At 38.8% G+C, this 16,295-nt stretch overlaps 1 protein-coding gene across 1 annotated transcript in view; it reads right to left on the reverse strand.

Annotated features, from left to right (window-relative positions):
- luzp2 (leucine zipper protein 2) overlaps positions 1 to 16,295 on the reverse strand; it is a 261,556-nt gene that overhangs the window by 13,332 nt on the left and 231,929 nt on the right. Inside the window, exons 9-11 of the mRNA XM_073463820.1 lie at positions 15,183 to 15,245; positions 9,951 to 10,025; positions 8,477 to 8,644 (exon numbers count right to left, since the gene is read on the reverse strand). Coding sequence (XP_073319921.1) covers positions 8,477 to 8,644; positions 9,951 to 10,025; positions 15,183 to 15,245 — 306 coding nt within the window. The remainder of the gene's footprint in view (positions 1 to 8,476; positions 8,645 to 9,950; positions 10,026 to 15,182; positions 15,246 to 16,295) is intronic.

The following is a 16,295-nucleotide window of genomic DNA, read 5'->3' on the forward strand; positions in this document are numbered from 1 at the left end:
GTGGTTCTCAGACTCTGACTTTGTAAACTAAATTTAACTTCTTGAATAAAATAACTGAGGACGATACGTTGATCAGGCGGATCTTCCGTTGTTAGTTAATGCAAGGTAATCTAAATTAAGTTCACTTCTTCAAAAGCGGGTTACGATACTTAACGGTATAAAACAAATTAAAACAGAACTTCGTTCTGGTACAAACTTAATAAAAGAAGCTAATCAATACTGCGAAAAATATAAAGTGAGAAAAATCAACGCGTGAGCACTTCTGATGAGATCGCTGTCTTGGAGCGTGTTTCAAAGTAAAGTGAAGAGCTTCAAAATAAGTTACAAAAGAAAAACTTAAACAAAAATTAAAACTGAACTAAAAACAAAAACTGTAAAAACTGAAAAAAAAAACTGTAAACTGACTCGAGAGACGTGATCTCTCCATTTTATTATTCGCAAATCGAGGCGTGTCTAGGCGGGGCTTACCGGCTTTTGTCTCCAAGATTTAAACGTTACAAAACAGTGCTTCACCTTCTCACAGATTCTCACCATGGCTCAATAGATATACTTTGTCTATCATGAAAAGAATTATGACGTGATTAAGCATTAATTATACATATTCAGCTTAATACTTGTTAAAACAAAGACATATCAGAGTCATTTACTGGTTATAACCATGAACATATTAAACAGAATATTTCTCGTCCAACTGCATCAGGACTCACCATCAGGAGGTGCTGTGGTTCCACCGAACACAGGACAGATTAAACATTAAAATTTGATCTCAGTCAATCTTAATCGTAGAGAAACGGGAGAAAGATCAGTTTTATGAGCTTCTCTTACTGTTTCTTAATATGTTAGAAATAAGATTGTGAGATACTGACTTAATGGTTAATTAGAAATGGTCTGAAATCTGGAAGAATACAGAGGCCATTTGAATGGAATGTGACCAGATAAGGTACCAGGCATAAGTCGTAAATTACAGACGGGAGTATCACATAGAACAACTCAGCAGAAGGTGTCTGATGTCCACTCTGGAGAGTGTGTTTGTGGATCAGAAGTAAGACAGAGAGAAAGAGGGTTCAGGAATGGGAGAGAAAGTTCATCCACAGGCTTTGGGTTGTAAATTAATTAAAACTGTCCTCATTTGAAGTCTTTATGGTCCAGGAGAACACTATCCTCTCTGCCAGGAGATAAGATGGTCAGCCTGGAAGACGCCTCCTTCCTGTAAATAATCTTCATCCAGATGAAAAGAATTAACAAGAACAACAGGGCCCCAATTTAATGCAGAGGCGATGGCACAAGTTCCTACAACAGTGTAGTGACCCACACAGGGCGGGATCTCAACACGGAGCGGCACTAAAGTTTAGCTGCTTAGCTAGCAAGGACTCGTCGCGCTGCTACGTTATCAATTGAGTTTAGTCAGCACGTGAGAACTCGTCTGACACGGAGAGTCTCCTGTTGTGCTACATGTGTGAAATAACAACTATAGTCTGGACTTTGTCTGCAGTGTATCTGTGTAAACGGCTTCATTCAGCGTCTCTCCCTCTCCTCTGGCACCGTGAGTTACCATGGTTACAGGAACGCCCTGAAACTTTATAATGATGATCAATAAGAAGTTTTTGGTTAGTTTGACTGTACAAAATCATGAATGTTGCCTGATTGTAGCTCCATGCTGAAATCTTGTATTATAACACATAGAACAAAGCCTCAGAGCTTCTTTGATTATTAACAGTATGTTAGTGATGACAGAAAGGTGATAACTCGCCATCAGACTGACAAGGCTGCAAAAGTTGCTGCTTGTATGATGTATTTTTCTGTTAAACGATAAGAGGCTCACTTTAAACATTATTATTATTATTATTATTATTATTATTGATGAGAAGAAGTAGAAAAATAGCGTACTGAAAAGTTCTGTAGATGGTTGATTATTTGAAAGAGTAAAACTTGAGAGAAGCTTGGCAAAAAAAAGGCACAGATTGATTTCATAGATTGAAAATTACATTGAAAAGACAAAAAACATTTTAAGTGTGAATAGAACAGCTGTTCAGATCATCCTCCTGTAAAACACTGTTGGTCAAATATTTAAACTTGATGTCTGCATTAGAGAACATGGTGTGGGGTGAGGCTGTAAATCTTATCTTATTTTTTTAGCATGTGTCAAGTAAAATGCCCTGTAACATGTTTCACAAATTACAAATTGGGAATATGGCTTGGCTACAGCTCGAAAAAAACATTTCAGTCAAAAGATTTTTTTGTGCTTTAATCCATGCACAATCTAACTGGAAACTTCTCTCTCAGGGAAGTGGCAAGCTTCTTCACAGTGCCCTGAGTATGTGTGCATGTATACTTATCGTCTCAGCAAACTCTTAAAATGGCTTGAAATCAATTTATCAGAAATTTCTTTGATAAATAAGGTCATGGTCTGTATGTATATTGAGAATTACATTGGCTGTGTCCAGAATCACTCGCTACTCCCTATATAGTGCACTACATAGTGAGTATGCCATTTTGTAGTGCTGTCTGAATGCCTAGTGGGAATTATTATACCCTATATAGTGGACTCAAAGTATCCCACAATGCATCGCGAAAAGTAGTGTACAACCGATGGTCACTAACCAAGCAATATTTACCATCATGCATTGCGCTGAGAGAAAAATGGCGGACTAACTCTAGTCCACAACCGGCGTTGATGTATGACGTTTCAACTGTGCGACAGCAGTGACGTAATTAACGGCGCCTGAGTAGTGTCCAAAAGTGCTTTTTTCTTTCTGCTGATGAGCTCCCTATATAGTACACTATGTTGGACTCCCTATGTCGTGACTAGGGAGTGGGGAATGAGTGAGTGATTTTGGATACAGCCATTGTTTGTCTGTGGGGTTTCAAATAGAATACAAGACATACAGTGTTTTATTCTAAATGCATACAGCAGCAGCATAACCTAGTGACAGTTATGTGTTGTCATCATTTAGAGTAGTTGAGGTTACCTTTTGGAGAAAATGCTCATAAGCACCCATATTGATCGACTCCTTTTTGACATTAACAGATCCCAGGTTAAAAAAGTGAGTGGATATGTTTTGTGTACAGGCTCCCTGACAGTTATTGAAATCAGTTTAATCCAAACTGAGTGTGGTGGAGAATGTTTTCTTCTACTTGCCCTGAGTGCAGCGGTTGCCTTCTGTTGACCCTTTTGCATCAGCATTGTTGACATTATTTAGGGGCAGCTCAAGTTTTTACTCACAATGAGGTACAAACTACTCGACACTCCAGCAACAGGCCATCGAAAAGTCAACTGTACTACTAAACCACAGGTCAGTGGCTCATGCAGAAGTTGTCCAGTGACATGTGTTATGAAATACCTCAACAATTACAAGCACAAAAATAGTGCTGAAAATGCACATTAATTGTACAGCTTGTTTAAACAGTTCCCAGACACAATAGATTTGAAACAATTAGACAGTGGCACACAAAGCTAATATAAGAAATTATTCTTGGACCAGATAATGCATCTTTTTCCTGCTGTCTACCACATATTTCCAATAAACAGTTTCCAGACACAATACATGTGAAACAGTTGGACAGTATAACACAAAGCTAATATATGAAATTATGCTCAGACCAGATAATGTTGTTTTTTCCTCCGTTTTTTTATCACATATTTCCTGTAAGCACCAAACATTAAGAGATAAGCCGAGTTTGTACAGCAGATATTTCTCCAAAAGTTGTTCTGTCTGTCTGCTGCAGCCACTCTTCTGCAAAGACTAGTGCACAGTACCTTCTATAACTGGGTTAAAAGTGGTCCCTTGAGAACTTAAAGCAAGATGGTTGCAGCAAGAACAGGAGCAGTCTTAACCTGTCACTGTCAAACCCCTTTCTTACATTGTCAGCTCAAACAACATCTTTTTAGACAGATTCAGTGGAATTGGCTTTACTTGTGGAAGTGACCACTTTTGGGCGAACCTTTCATGCATTATTTCTTTCATTTTGACAGCATCCCTCAGAAAATGCAGAATTTTACAGAACAGCAGTGGAAGAAGTATGGCATCTGTCTCCATAAAGCCAGTTATCATCCAGTAGAAACAAGATAAAATGGTCAAACTAAGAACATTTATTATGTTCTGTTTAATTGTAGATTTATAAATGTTGTGGTGTGGGGCATCACCCATTTGTCCCTATACAAATAAACATTAATAATATTAAGACAATGAGTTTCTCTTCTTGTATATTTAACTGACAAACTGAGAAATTTTAATATCTAACAATAGTTTAATTAATTAAAAAGAGCTTATGAGTATTTTTTAGTGAAGTGGACTTTGTAGCAAGGTTTCTCACATTTATTGAATAATGCAAATGTTATTACCCAACCAAATTCAGCTGTTTCTTTCAAACACCTACTATCTCCTCTTTGCATGGCAGAGATGAATATTCCTCCGATTTATATAGACAAGGAAACAATCAGAAAAGTAAATAGTAAGTGGTGAGAGCAGGGCAATGAAATGCCCGATTTCTCCTCCAGCACACTGCTCCGAGCATCTAAGACATCATCTCCCATTACTCTGATGAAAATTGCATGCTATCGGACCACAAGACTTGGCTCTCTCCCTGAGACTGTTAAATATGAAGCAACTTCCACTCCAATCTTGCTGATCTCTGCATCCTCACACTAATGAATCTTTCACCAGCATTGTGTATATATGTGTACGCATACACATGAGTGTGTGAAAGGCAAGGTCTGGAAGAGTCTTATCTGTAGCATCTACCAGAGCTTAAGGCCCATTTGTTAACTCTAACTATGAGCGTGACGCTTGAAGTGGTGCCAGTGAGTGCTTGAACAAACACCCCTGCACTTACCCTCTTTGGATTGTGGATACACAAAGCGGATTTTAGTCTTAAGTGTGCTCATGAAACTATAATGTATGTATTATCATCCAGTTAGTAGATAAAGGTTCCCTCCATATGTTAAAAGCTTTGGAGAATTTTTTGTCTTTTAAAATTGGTAGTAGTGCCATCACACCCTGCCGTGTGCAAAATAATTACCTTTTGATTACCAACAATAATTAGCATATGATTAGCCATGCATTTTCAGAAACATTAGCATGTCTAACTTAATGTGTTCAGCTTCAGTTACTTTGACTAATATGTCAGGTTCAAACCTACACAACAGAAACTAGGATAGAGGATGTAATAGTAACACTACTGAGCACTTTCATGTTAATGAGCATAATGAGGAATACCTCATGGTCATCAAAGAGCCACGTTCCTGACCTTCGCCTCTTTGTCATTGGCTTGTTTCCTCAACTTCTCAGCTGTGGGCTGGTTGGCCCTTCGTGCACAGTAAGTGGTATTGTGGGTTGTTTTTTTTTTACCACTTAATTTGAAATAAATTTGGCAGTGATTTAAATGAGATTTGACCCACCTCAACACACACAGGCAGAGTGGCCAGAAGGAGCACCTCAGTAATCTTTACACTGAAGATGCACTCAGATTTATCAGACAGCCCGTCAAAGTGTACAGCGGCTACAGGAGATAATGGAGCTAGCAACTGCTCACAAGTGGAGTGCTGCTATTTGTATGCTAATGAAGTGGGAAGTAAAAACTTCATTAGCATAGAAAAATCCACCCACGGCTACCTTGAGTTTCCTTTACTTGTCTTTTCTTTTGTAAAATGCTTATTTTGCCCACGTGCACGCATTTTTTGGGCTCACCGTAATGGAAGAGAGATGACGGGGAAATATAAACTTATTATAATGGAATCATCTCGTTTTGATTCAAACAGTGACAAGAGTTTAAATGTGGACAGAAAGTGTCAATTACAGAATATTGTTTTGTACGATGCCACAGCAGAGGGACAGCGGTGACACTGGTAGGGATGGTGGTACTGAAGCAAATAAAGAAAACAAAAAAAGAAAAATCTTCTTAAGTGGCATGTCAAATCTCTTAGAAAGAGATGCAGAGTAAATTGTGACTGCTTCGAGGAGAGAAAAGCCTCTTAAAGACAGAATTGCTCACCAGGATCATGGCAGATAAGGCACTGTGGTGCTGTGGCCGACTTGATGATTTCAAAGTGACTGCAGGGACTGCTTTTCAGAAATCAGAACTAACCCAATCTCTGATTGAGGTTGACATGACTGCTTGGTAGAGGGAAAAATAACCGTAGGTACCATGAAGTATATTTTCAGGAAACAAAAGTGATGTTTATATTCTCCTGCATTTCAGCTCTATTTCTTTAGGCGTATGGAGGCACATAGAAATGTTGTTCTGAATCAGTCAGTATTGGTTGTTTTTGAAAAACAAAAAGGTTTTGACTGGGTAAACACTTGACATTAGTCCTAAAATGTCAAAGTGATCCCCTAGTAAAACAAGAAGCAATATCTACACTGAAGGCATAATCCTATTTTTACAATGAATCCTCTTGGCAGCCACCTTTTTCTTTTTTTTTTTACTCTTAAAAGGGATTAAATCCTGAGCCCTTAGTTGAGTCTACTGTGACCTTGACTTTGAGAGGCTCCAAACAAAGACTATGTCACATTGAGTTAATAATTTCCTAGAGAACTCATTTTAAGTCCAATACACCAAAACACCCATAATGCCCTCTAGTAATTGGGCTTTACTTCCAAAGCTACCACACCATAGAATATAAAGACTGACATAAATTACTTGGACTGTTGCTTGATTTAGACGTGTTATTATTCCGAACAACCTCTGGAATTGTGTTTGCCCAACGTTATATTTGATAGTAATTATTTTCTGGAATATTTCTCTCTGCAGAGTGATACTCGGGGCATCAGATTGACAAATAGCCACTTGAAAAGGAGGTAATAATCGGCTAACACTTAAATTCATATCCCAGACAGTGCATTATGTGCGCTCTGAAGTGCAGTGAGGTGAATATCTTGGCACTGGCTATATTCCATGATGTCACCAAGCTGGGAGTTACAATGTGAAATGAATTTCAATTTGAATGTGTTTACACAGCGAGGAGAGGGGGAAAAAAAACAGCAGCTTGCTTTATCTTATCTGGAAAGTCAGAGAGAAAATTATACTCCACCATTACAGAGGCAAATCCCAAATCCCATGTGCTCTCCATTTTCACTTCACAAAACAAACTTATCTCATTTTCATCCTAAGACACTGTAACTGCCATGTTTGAACTAGGGTCACTCACAGTCAAATTGGACAGATATCATGAAGAAAAGTCTGTGCTACCAGCTTTTTCATTGCTGACACCTTGACATGACCAAGCAGATTAAGCCACAGGTGTAATTAATAAGATTAATAAGGGCTGCACTCCATTTAGCTCTACCTGTTGCGGGGCACTGCTATTTTGCATACTAGCGCTTTGACATGGTCCACTGATGTGCTTAAATGGAAGAGTCAGTGTTAATTGTATAAATCACACTTGTGCTTTCCCTGTTATGGCAAGTCAAAATGTCTTCTGTGATAAAGGTCCATTGGTCATGCTTCAGGTCATATCAAATGACTGTAGAAATGCATTTTACACTCAGCCTGCATCCATGATTACCACATTGACATGTATTTATGGCACAAAATGTGTTGCTCTGAATAGCTTCATTTCAACTGCAGTAAATGTTCACTGCTAACATTATTACTTAGTACAAGACACGTCAATTAGTCCAAGTCCCAAGTCATTTTTTCAAGTTGGGGGTTAGGGTTATGGATGGTTATCAAATAACCAGTGTTGTTAATGAAGCTGTAATTGTAGCAGTGAAGTAAAGTTTAGTTTGAGACTTTAAAACAGTTAGTGTAGTCCAGAGAGCAAGTTGACAATTAAGGAGGAAAATGCCACTAATTGCACTAATGTTTTAAGTGGCATGTTTGTTGTGTATTTATTGCTTATATTAACTGGCACATGAAGAATGAGATTTACAAAACAATTATCTACATTAAATAATTTGTTACCACAAATGCAGGTAAACTGTCTAAAAAGGCTTTGTTGTTGTGAATAAATACAAATGTTCTTTCTTTTTTTCAAAATCATAAATAATGATAATGAAACCTAGATTAATTTATTTACTAAAGCTAATCATTTTCTTGGCAATATGTGTGAGATAACAAAAACAGAAAATAGCTTTATTGGACTTTGATGAATAAATGTGCTTTCAGGGATTTTTAAGACTTTTTTTTAAATGAAGAGATGTTGATGTGGGACAACAGATGTGTTTTCAAGCACAAAGCATTTTCAAAGTATTTACAAGGCCTATTTACTTCATGATGAACAATATAAACATAGCAAAATCAATACCACACAGTATAAATCTCTGTGACATCTTTGCAGAGCACATGTTGACGTCTTACAGTGAGACAACCTGTCAGTTCAAGGACACCAGGAACTCATTTAAAGTAGATATACGGCAGACTGAGCGCATCAGTCGACCGATTCATTAAATATAAAAAGGTTGGATTTTTACAACAACCCCAGCCTTCTCTTAGATAAACATTACATCAGATGGAGCTGAGTGGAATACTGAATTACCTTGGCATGTGGCTGCTGAAAGGTGACTCTGGAGCTGTTGATGAGTGATGAGTATCTGAACAAGTGGGTAGGAGAGGCGGGGAATCTGTGACTGCTGCTGGGCTGGTTGTGCAGGACAGCTGAGAAGCAGATGTGAACTGTGTCCTTCAGCGCCTTCATCTGAGACTCCTGTTCCCAAACAAGATTACACACACAAGACAATATCTGAATCCCTCATGCCTCCTTCCATCCATCCACATGAGAAATGTACTTAAGCATTAAAGCCAAAGGAGGCCACGTAAGTGTCTTTAGAGTAGCTAGTAAGCGTCATTAAGCAAGACATGAAGTGGAACTCACCAGGGTAATAAAAAAGAAGAAATGTTCAAAAGATCATTTGCTTTTAATCAATAATAATAATGGACAGTATTGTGGTGTATTTATTTTACGACAGCCTTTCATGTCAATTCTCCTGAGCTGAGCACCAGAATTACCTGTTTTCCTAATCAGCATTTTTCCCCCATGCATTTTTAACTCATCTGTCCTGCCTCCAGTGACAGTGTGTCAATAACCACATATAAAAATAACCTCATAAATGAAAGCTGCTGCATGTGCACAACCTGCTGAAGCTGAACATTTTGAAAATATTCTGACTAATGAGGATATTGCCATGAAAATGTGCTTTTTGGGAGTTATACTTAATCTGCATCCTCTAAACTACACCAAACAGACAGATATTACTACACATAGCTTACTTTACTGAAATAATTTAGATGCTTTTTCTTGATTCAGTAGAGCTGCAATGATTAATTGATTTGTTGACTATAATTAAGTTAATCAACTATTTTGATAATGGATTTATGGTTTGAGTGATTTTTTAATCAGAGTTTTTGTTAAATGCATCTTTAATTACTTTCTTCTTCTTTCTCTACAGCATTTTTAATAATTAAATCAAAACGATATCCCATTAATTTCTCCATAGATTTTAACCACAAATCTCTGAATCCATTCACTTTAATACTCAGTGTAAACAATATTATTTTTGTAATGCACCAAGTTAGAGGGTTCCTTGTGAACTTACACCATCAGTTCTCACAGAAATGATTTCATATCCATGCAAAATTGTCATTGTAACTGAATATCCCTAACTGAATTCATATTGAATCAAATCAAACTGAAGTGGGACCCTGTGAATCGTAAATTGATTCGGGAAATCTGTGGCGATACCAAGCTTTAAAGAGAATGATTACAATTCTATGAATCTGGCTTCTTAAATTTGAATATTTCCTGATTTCTTAATTCTCCACAACAGTAAACAACTTTGGGTTGTGGATGTTCAAGACAGTTGAGGATGTCATCTTGGGCTTAGGGAAACACTGATCGACATTTTTCACCATTTTCTGACACTTTATGGACCAAACGCATCAATTAAGTGAGAAAAGAATCAACACTGAATCGTTAATTGCAGCTCTACTACGCAATGTCAGTGTTTGCTCACCTTATCCAGTGCAGTCTTCTCCAGTTCTTCTTTAGCTATAGTTAACTTGTGCTCCAAGTCCATTAGCTGCTGCCCCTGCAGAAAGACATGACTTTGAATCAGCTGAACTCTTTGTTCCGTGCAAACAAAGCATTTCTTCATCCCACCTCGTTGCCCCAGCACTATCAATAACGCAAATCAATAGCACAAAGAATTGAGACTCCTCTTTATTATTTTTCCGATCACTTTTGTCCTGACTTCTTAAAATATGTATTATGACAAAACACACACACACACACACACACACACACACACACACACACACACACACTCACACACACTCACACACACTCTCTCTTATACACATTGATTGAGCACTAAACCCCATGTACATTAAACCCTTTTAGTAGTCAATGAATCCCTTGAGACTTTAAACAGAAGAGTGCTGGGATCTCATAAACCTTTGTAATCATAGCCCCATTATATTGGTACATTCTTAGTTTGATTTTAAACTAAAATGCTTTGGTGAATAATACTTCTGGTCTATTTCATTGAACACAGACAAGAATCCAGAGGGTATAGGGAATCATAAGCATAAGTCCATTCAAAGCCACATTATAAAAGATCACATCTGTCCTTTAGAGAGAAGAAAGGTTTAATCTTGACAGTTTTAAGAGGAAACCCCCTGAAACCATCGGACCCCTTGATGAGCATCCTTGCTAGAGTTTAATCCCTGAGCTAAACAACACACACAAAAAGGCTTCTTTTCTGTAAATCAGCCAATCTAACTCCATATGAGCATCAACAGAGTTCCCTCGGAGGAGACTTTTATTATTGATAAATTCATCAGTAAAAAGAAGAGGAACTTGTATTGGGATAATTTGCATTCAGTCTGTGGAAAACTGGCCTTGGTGACGAACTTTTATTGGGTGTCTTTTACTGGCCTCTCAAAATGATAAATTGCATGGGCTCACATTCTGAAACACTCGAGGTCAGCTAGACCGACAAACAGCATCCACAACCTCTGTATAGAAGTTAAGAGATGGGTGATGAGACTGATTGATGCTTTTTGGGCAGTTTTACAGACTTATGTGATACTTCAGTCAGTTTTGTGACGCAGTGGGGACACTTGGCATGTTTACTGATTTCATCTGATTTTCATCTCGATTTCTACCAGCAAGGTGGTGATTTTAAGTGATGAACATGTCTGTCACTTCTACCACTCCACGGGGCAGCTGAAAGGATGTTTAAGTTCTCCCTGACAGATGAGTCATGCAGTGACAGTCAAAGACAGGGCAGTATTCACCACCATGGGCTTTCAAAGAAGCCAAAGAATCTGATCTGTCTCATAAAAGGTCTTCCTTCATTACAGGAAGTCTCGGACAAGTCATTTGTATTTGGATTGTGCACAAGAGTAAAGCTGCACGACATTGGAAAGAACTGACATTGCGATATTTTGGTTTTCCGAGATGTATATTGTAGAGGTCGACTGAATAATCGGTTTGGCCGATTAATTGGCGCCAATAGGAGCTTTACAAACTATTATTATCGGCCGAACTTGGCTTGAGTATGTCACCATTTTGCATGGAGGATACACTGAGTCAGTCATCATTTGAGGGCCACTTCTGCTGAAAATATCTAAACCCTTTTAATCTCTCTCTCCCTCTTAATCTAAAGTAAACAAATTGACACAGACAAGATGATTTTCAAGTCATAAGTAGTCTTGCATAGCCAGACCTCTCTCATCTGACCCGTTTTTAGCCAGGAAAAGAAACCATTCTGTTAACGTTACGTTACTTCATACTGTACTTACCAATGCAGCTTTCTCTCCTCGATAATCTAGCCATGTTACTATCCATCCATTCATGAAATGAAATTGCACACTTTAGGCTCCTCCTTACCTGGGAATATGCACGAACATTAATTTGTAAGTTTGTAAGAGTGGCATTTAACAATGTAACGCTACGCGCAACAGAAGTAATCCTGGCGACTTCAGCCACAGCACATAAATCATCCATTGTAAACATGTTCTAATGATGTAATCTACTAAATCAATGTTCCCAGATCTTGTGTCTCGATATCAAACAGACAGCTACAGCTAGATTTTCAACTAAAATCAAAGACTGTGTCGTGCACATCTCTAAAGTTACTCTATTTTACTGACATTACAAAGCCTGAGGTTCACTGTAACTTACCACCGAGAGGGTGGGAGGGACTAGGGGGAGAGAGGCTATTGGCTTTTTCCTTCTCCCAACTATCGTTATTATATTGGCCTTTAAAAATCCACTATCAGTCGACCTCTAGTATATTACAATAGGGAAAACTAGAGGAAATTTCACCAGATTACTTGAATAGCTCCATCAACCAGTAGGCCCTGCTTTGTTTGATAATTTGATCAAGAGAGATTATCATTGGTGATTCGCTGTGTTTGCATGTCACTCTCAAGCTAACAAACTCATATGTATCCAAGAACCCTTAAGTTGGGCTAAATTGGACAGACTTCTCTTGTCGATTAGTCATGGGAGATAATAACCTTGTGAGTTTTACTTTTTTATATATATAAAAAAAAGATTGAAAGAAAGAATATTGCACATCTTGGCTGATAAATTGTCTATCCCTAGCATAGACACATTAGTTTGATGTCATTGTTTTGCAATTGTCGGAAAAACATGCAAGCCTTGATAAAAAGTATTGATTAGCTTGGATGCATATGATTCCAATGGACTGGACAATTATTACAGTTATCGATTACCATCCTTATTGGTAATGCCAAATAAAATGTATTCACTGATGCATATTTGAACTATTTTTAACTAGGTTACTGAGAAAAATCAGTCCAATTTTGTGTTTGCCATGTTTTTACTAGCAGTAGATGGTGTAATATGATGTCACAGTTGGCCAAAAGAATGAATTTAGTTTCTTTCGGACCACCAAAACAAAATGTTGCTCTTAACCCTAACCCAGAATAAATATTGAATGACAACACCAAATAGTGAGTTTAATAAAATGTTGTCCTAAATAATCATGAGTCTAGGCTGGATTGCCTCATGAGCACACAGAAGAAAATGTTCTTAGTTTGTCTCTAATCTGAATGATCTGAAGACTGTGCGTGTTTGTAAGTGCATGCATGCGCCTGTGTAGCATTACAGCGGAGAGCCATTACATCCATTACACAGAGCATCATCAGCGTGTAGTCCCCTGAGGACTGCGGGCATATGGCCACTGACCCAGAAACGCTGACTTTCAGGGTTAGTGCCTTCAAGTCTAAAGCTGCATATTTCTGTGCGGAGTCCATTATGGAGGTGTGGGGGTCAGTGGGGTACTAGCCACTCTGCAAGAAGAGGCATGCAACTACATCAAGCTGTCATTTTTCTTTTCTTTTCTTTTTTTCTTTTAAGCTGGTGGAGAAACAGCTCTAGGGGTACATTTAAAAGTGGACTGACGGAGAAAGGAAGATGTGAAGGCTTGAATACGGCTGCCAAAAACATTGTTGCGTAGGGGCATGCAGGGAAGGCACCATCAGTTCCTCCGAAGGCTTTAATGTTACGGCTGAGCAAGCGAAGGGGAACCTGTCTGTGTGCAGTGTTTACAGTAAAGTTCCGGGACCGCATGGTTTGGATTCACCGAGTTGGGTCTCTTTTTAAGTTGTCCTTCAAATCTGAGGACTATTAATGGAAAATACTCCAGTATAGAAAACACTGACAATACCAGCTTCTTATTTTGGTACTGTAGGTGCAGTATGTCCTCATTTTGTGAATCTGCATCATTGCATTTTGTCGTAACAGTACCCTTTTCTGTTTTATGGTTTCACAAATCTTATTCAATCTTTCTTTCTATCATTTCTAAGGCAGACTGAATGGTTCCCAAGATAAGATAATTAGGTTTTGAGGCTTCTTGATTTTGTTCTGTCTCCAGTCTTGTCATGTCGTTGTGTTTGTGTGTACTGTGACATTATGCTGCAAAATGCAGTTTGATATGGTACAACAGCCGTCATAACCAATTCAGCTGCCTCCCGGTCAAGGTGCCTTGATTGACATCCCCCCTGTGAGGCTGATGACATTTCTGTATCTTAAGTGACTCGTCTCTACTTCCTGCTCCCTCATCCCCTGCTGGGCTTCTGATCGCAGCATGTGTGGAATACATATGAGTTTTCAGGAATAGCCAGAGGGCTCCTGGGGGTCAGACGGGCATGATGCATTTCCCTCTGACCTTTCTACCAGTGAAGAAAAAGCAGACGGTGTGTAATCTCCCAGAGATGACTGTTTTTACAAGACAAAGCGTGCAATAAAATTAGCCCTATCCTTCTGCAACTGCAAATAACAAAAGACCATAATGTTTTAAAGGTCCTCATGAAATGTTTGGTGACATTGAGCAATAAGGGTTTGTTGTGTGAGTGACTGATGCAATTTAGAGACAACGATTTACGAGCAGTGACACCAAGCAAACAATTCAATGCATCCATCATTCACAGGCTAGAAATAGAACAAGGAACAGGACATCCAGGGACAACATATTCAGGCATCGGACTAGAAACATAAAATTCAGTGTGTGAGGATTTAGTCCATTTTTATTCATTTATGTCTAATGCAGCTTTAGGAATGATGGGTCTGATGGATCAAAACGTACATTTAAGAAATAGCATCGTGGAGCTTCGTGGCAGAAATATCGACTGACATTTTAACACTGCAAACAAGGCCTGAAAGGTCAGTCCATGTACCAGTAAATGCCAATAAATATTACGTAAGCGCCCGGATCTAAGAACATTTAGTCCCTGCAATGCAAGGGGTGGAGGAGAAGGCAGTTTCCTGTTTTACCACTGTTTATAGTGCTTGCAGAGGAAGTATGTAAGGAGGGGACACATTCCGGATGCCCTTTAATATATGGTACCCACTGAATTGTAGCAATACATGGTGTCATCAGTAATTTGTGTCTCAAAGATTACCTTGTATGATCTAATGAATAATTCTGTATCAAATTCACCCACTGCTGTCTGTATCATTTATCCACATACCTCCCATGATTGAAAAAGATGGGACGGATCTTGCAGAGGGGAAAACAGAGGACATGACTTAGAGTAGAGCAGTACGTGGACTAAGTTGACTGAGCTGCTGACTGGGAGGGGCTTTGTAATTGCAGACTGAAGTAATTGGAGTACCTCCTGTGATGGGATCAATCTTTCAATGTGGTCTGGAGTACGTGTTTACCTCTGGTCTGAAGCTACTACAAAGCCACCCCCCTTCAGTTTGAACTTACCTTAAAAATTAAATCCTTTTTCCCGTACCGCAGTTCTTTCAGTTGAGCCTGGATTTTTTTGGACTGCAAGGGAAAGATAAGGAAATAAGTGTTAGCTTATTCAAATAGCGAAATTGGTTTTAGATCACGTAGCAGGATTCTGCCAGCTGCAGCAGAAGACTCCTTTGTGAGTGTTCCCTGGGCAAAGCTCTGGCTTAAAGGAAGGCTGTACTGAGAGGAAGAAAATATCAAATCTCCCCTTCACTGAACTGCATAGTCCACACAATGATGCAGTCATGCACTGGCTTCATGCCCACTGTCTAAACCTGAATTCTCCCTCCCACTACACACATTACCGCCACCATCACCACACACATGCCGGTTACTTGGTAATGGTGGGCTCTCGCCTGTCATCCGTTAGCAGCACACACACAAACAGAGCAGATCTTTACTGCCGCCCTCAAACAGACACACTGACCAGCTCTGCCTGACATTCACTCTGTTGCTCCACATCAGTGGGCACATGGAACACAGAGGCTCTCTCCCAGATAGCCTGGTACACAGTCATCCTCAAAGCTGCTCATCATGTGAGCATGAACACTGAAAGCCTCCACAAGAGACTCAGCAGCAGTTCAGAAGGTGTCTTCAGTAAGGCTAGAAGATGTTTTCATAGTTTTAATACAATGAACACAATGAAGACATCCAAGAGGGTAACTGTGATTAATAAGTATGCAAATAAAATTGCCTTGATTCATGTTGAACCCCAGCAAATGTCGAGCTTAAAAAGAGTAGATCGATATGGGAGTGCATCATACAGTATTTCAGTTTGCAATGTCATATGAAGTATGTATGAAGTACTATAATGATAAAATATTATTTCTTAATGTCTACCTACCTTTGACTATCTACTTATATCTTTACTCAACTTACCTATTTTATATCCTTCTCTGTATCTATCTGTAAGTGAGTTTTCATCCACCTGTTTTTGTCTGCATTTTTATTTTCTTCTGCGAATATCAAAAATTACGTCTACGCATATCCTTCTTTCCACCCATCTATATCCTTTTCTATCTATCTACAGTATATCCCTTTCTTTTTATCTATCTATCTCTATAAACCTCTCTTGCTCTCCTT

Source organism: Pagrus major, chromosome 4 (genome assembly GCF_040436345.1).
Source record: "Pagrus major chromosome 4, Pma_NU_1.0".
NCBI lineage: Eukaryota > Metazoa > Chordata > Actinopteri > Spariformes > Sparidae > Pagrus > Pagrus major.